We start from the raw sequence: 3,904 nt of genomic DNA, 5'->3' as shown, positions 1-3,904 counted from the left end.
ATTCAGATCTCTCAATTGGGGAACGTAGGGAACATGATGAAAGTCAATATTGTACGGTGGATGCGGGGAGAACGCCAAGAGGAAAGGATGATGTATCGAATGTGACTTTTCGATCAAAGCAGGGTCCATAACTTGTTAAAGGGGTGATTCAAGCGATGAAACCAAGACGTGGTGCAGTCTCTTCTATGTCTACTAGTAATAGATTTTCCCCACTACCTTCAGATGACTCTAGTGATGATGATGATGATATGGAAATAATTGACACTGAGGGGCACTCTTTGGATTATAGTAAAGGGGTAAAATCCACTTCCATCTCTCAATGATAAAGGTCGCTACGTGGAATATTAGGGGACTAAATGCCCTAACAAAGCAAAAGGAGGTACGTGATCTTATTAATTTAAAGCATCTTTCCTTATGTTGTATCATTGAATCCAAAGTTGTATATAGTCATATGGGGGATGTGTGTGGTAAAGTGTTTGGAAATTGGTGTTGGATCTCGAATGGGRGTTTGTGTGATCAARGGACTCGTATTATTATTGCTTGGGATCCGACAGTGTTATCTATTCTTATGATTGAGCAGCACCAACAATATGTCCATTGTGAGATTAGGATTTTTGGGCAACTTGATCCTATTTTTATTACTTTTGTTTATGGGTGTAATACGGGTATGGATAGGCGTGAGCTTTGGCGGGCGTTTGGTGAATTTCATGTGTTTAATCAAAGGAAAGCATAGGTTGCGATGGGTGATTTTAATTCAATGCTTTTCCCTCATGATGGGTTGGGGGGTTCCTCTAGGCGAAATTCTGACATGGAGGAGTTTCATCTCTGTCTGGAAGAGGCAGAATTATTTGACATTTCGTATCAAGGTTGCCAATTTACTTGGATACAGAAACCTTCGGGGGGAGATGGTGTTATGCGCAAACTTGATCGTATCCTGGGCAAWTCTGCTTTTATCACTAGATTTGGGGATGCTTCGGTWTTCTTTGAACCAAGGGGGATATCTGATCACTCTCYGGGTATTCTTTCTTTTAAAGTTGGTAGACGTCTTTGCCAACGTGGCTTTAAGTTTGATAATTTTGTGACTTCTCATAAGGATTTCCTTGCTTCTGTGGAGGAGGTGTGGACGAAACCTCATAGAGGATCTTATATGAAGAGGGTGCTTCGGAAATTGCAAGCTCTGAAGGTGGTTTGTCGGCGTCTACGAAATTCGTATGGTTGTTTGGATAAAAGGGTTGTTCAGTTAAAGACGGAACTTGATGTCGCTTAATTGGCTTGTGATCTAGACCCGTTTAATGACCTGCTGAAGGAGGACATTGCTCACCTATTGTTAGCATATCAAAAAGCTAAAAATGATCAAGTGGAAATGGCTCGTTAGAAAGCGAAGATATCTTGGCTCAATGAAGGGGATGGTAACTCTAAATTCTTTTTTCATGCTATGAAAGAAAAGCGCAATCGGAGCCATATTGCTACTATAAGGGATTCTTCTGGTACAGTTTATGATCATMAGGAGGTATYTACAGMGTTCCTTWCCCATTTTMAARGTATTCTAGGTACCTCTAATGCTTTGGTTCCTCCCTCTATGGGGGATTGTGTGTTTGGTCATTCTTTATCGTTATCGGATTCTCTTCACTTAATCCGYCCTATTTYGGATATGGAAATAAAGGATGCTTTATTTGCCATTGGGAATGAAAAGGCACCTGGCCYTGATGGGTATTCTTCTAAATTCTTTAAAGCAGCTTGGAATGTGGTTGGTAGGGAGGTTCTCATTGGGATACATAATTTTTTCTATTCTGGAACTTTGGAGTATCAGCTGAACCATACTCTTCTTTGTCTTGTGCCAAAGGTTCCTAATGCTTCTTGTGTTACTGATTATCGGCCAATTGCATGTTGTAATGTGTTACTGAAGTGTATTAGTAAGGTTATTGCCGACCGGATGAAAGGATCGCTGGATGTTCTTGTTAGCAAGGCCCAATCTGCGTTCATTCCTGGGTGCCATATCACTGATAATATCTTAATGGCGCATGAACTGGTTGCTGTATATCAGCGTTCTGAAGGGGAACCAAAATGTGCTTTCAAGATTGATATTCGTAATGCTTATGACACGGTTGATTGGCAGTTTCTTTTAGAGATGCTGAAGGGAATGGGTTTTCATCCAGTCATGATTAACTGGATAAAGACCCTGATCACTTCATCCTCTTATTTTGTTTGTGTTAATGGACAGCCGGAGGGTTTTTTTCATGGTAAATGGGGCCTTCGTCAAGGAGATCCTCTCTCCCCTTATCTGTTTACTGTTGTTATGGAGGGTCTCTCAATGCTTCTTTCGAAGTGTATTGAGGAGGAGGCAAATTTCTCGTATCATCAAGGTTGTGAGGATATTAAGTTGACTCATCTATGCTTTGCTGATGATTTGTTTATTTTCTCAAAGGGGGACATTATTTCTGTGGAAGTCATCAAACGTGGCCTTCTTTTGTTTGAAGAACGTTCGGGATTGTCGCCAAGTCTGGAAAAAAGTGAGGTGTTTTTCGGGAATGTCGCAATGGAGGTTCAAACTCTTATACGTRATAGKTTATCYTTTCGGCCAGGGGTTTTCCCTATTCGGTACTTGGGAGTTCCTCTTTCTCCGGTTCGTCTGAAGGTACGTGATTTTAATCCCCTTGTGTTAAAGCTTAAATCTCAACTTTTAAACTGGAAGAATAAATTCCTCTCCTATGGAGGACATCGACAACTTATTCTCTCAGTGCTTCACTCAATGCAAACTTATTGGATGTCGGTATTTCTTGTACCGGCAACCACAATCCATGAAATTGAGCAGCTTTTTCGTAATTTCTTATGGAATAAAGCAGAGGGTCAGATGGGTAAATGTCGAGTTGCTTGGGATACAGTTTGCCTGCCTATTCAAAGTGGGGGTCTTGGTATGAAAAGACTTGCGACTTGGAATAGGTGTCTTCTATTTAAACATATTTGGGATATTCTAAAGGGCAGAAATACTATGTGGGTTTCTTGGATTCAGTCTCACTGTGTTCGGGGACGTAATTTCTGGGTTATCAAGAAGAGGAATGAGTGGTCATGGATACTCCGGAGCCTTTTAGACTTAAGATCTCATTGCCGGAGATTCTTTATCTACAATGTGGGAAATGGTTTATCTACGCATGCTTGGGCAGATACATGGAGCAAGTCGGGTCCTCTCATTCAATCCCTGTCTTATAGATTCATTAATGGCCAGGGATTTCACAATAACTCCACGGTATCTGATGTAATGCAACGATTTGGTACTAATTGGCCGGTGGATTGGTTTCAACAATATCCTCAGCTGCAGAGTGTTCTGATTCCGTTTCCCAGTCAAGTGGAGGATAAGGTCAGATGGCTTGATAATAAACTTTCTCGGGGCGATTTTGAGGTAAAATTGGCTTGGAAAACTATCCAAGAGGTGAAGCCGGTTGTGCATTGGTATAAACTAGTTCGGAATAAAGCATACGTTCCTAAACATGCTCTTTGCATGTGGATGGCTTGTCAGAAGAAATTGCCAACTCAAGATCGTATAAGTCAGTGGAAGCATGAACCGCCGGATTTAAAGTGTGTGTTTTGTAAATTAGTGATTGAAACGCACAATCACTTATTTTTCGAATGCAATTACTCAAGCAGTATTTGGGAAGTTATTAAAATGGATGTGGGATTAACGAACTGTCCAAACAATTGGGAGGATATCCTTCATAGAGGGTCCACTCAAACTTGGAAATCTTGGTCTACGGTTCAAAAACTTGGTATATCAGCAACGGTATATAATATCTGAAGGGAACGGAACAGGAAGTTCTTTGACAATTTCAATCATTCGGGGGATAAAGTTATTGAGGAAATCAAGATGCATATTCTTCATTGGATGGCTTGGAAGACAAGGAAGAAGCTA

The 3,904-nt window shown here is 40.9% G+C and overlaps 1 protein-coding gene across 1 annotated transcript; it reads left to right on the top strand.

Moving 5' to 3' along the window:
• The first annotated feature begins 739 nt into the window (after nucleotides 1-739).
• LOC112503690 lies at nucleotides 740-1,267 on the top strand. The gene has a single exon (XM_025107678.1). The coding sequence runs from the start codon at nucleotides 740-742 to the stop codon at nucleotides 1,265-1,267; it is 528 nt and encodes a 175-aa protein (XP_024963446.1).
• The last annotated feature ends 2,637 nt before the right edge of the window (nucleotides 1,268-3,904 follow it).

This window comes from Cynara cardunculus, unplaced genomic scaffold (assembly GCF_001531365.2).
Source record: "Cynara cardunculus var. scolymus isolate 2C unplaced genomic scaffold, CcrdV1 Un_Scaffold_3572, whole genome shotgun sequence".
Classification (NCBI taxonomy): Eukaryota; Viridiplantae; Streptophyta; class Magnoliopsida; order Asterales; family Asteraceae; genus Cynara; species Cynara cardunculus.
Note: the sequence above shows the minus strand (reverse complement) of the source record. Positions and strands in the feature narration are given on the sequence as shown.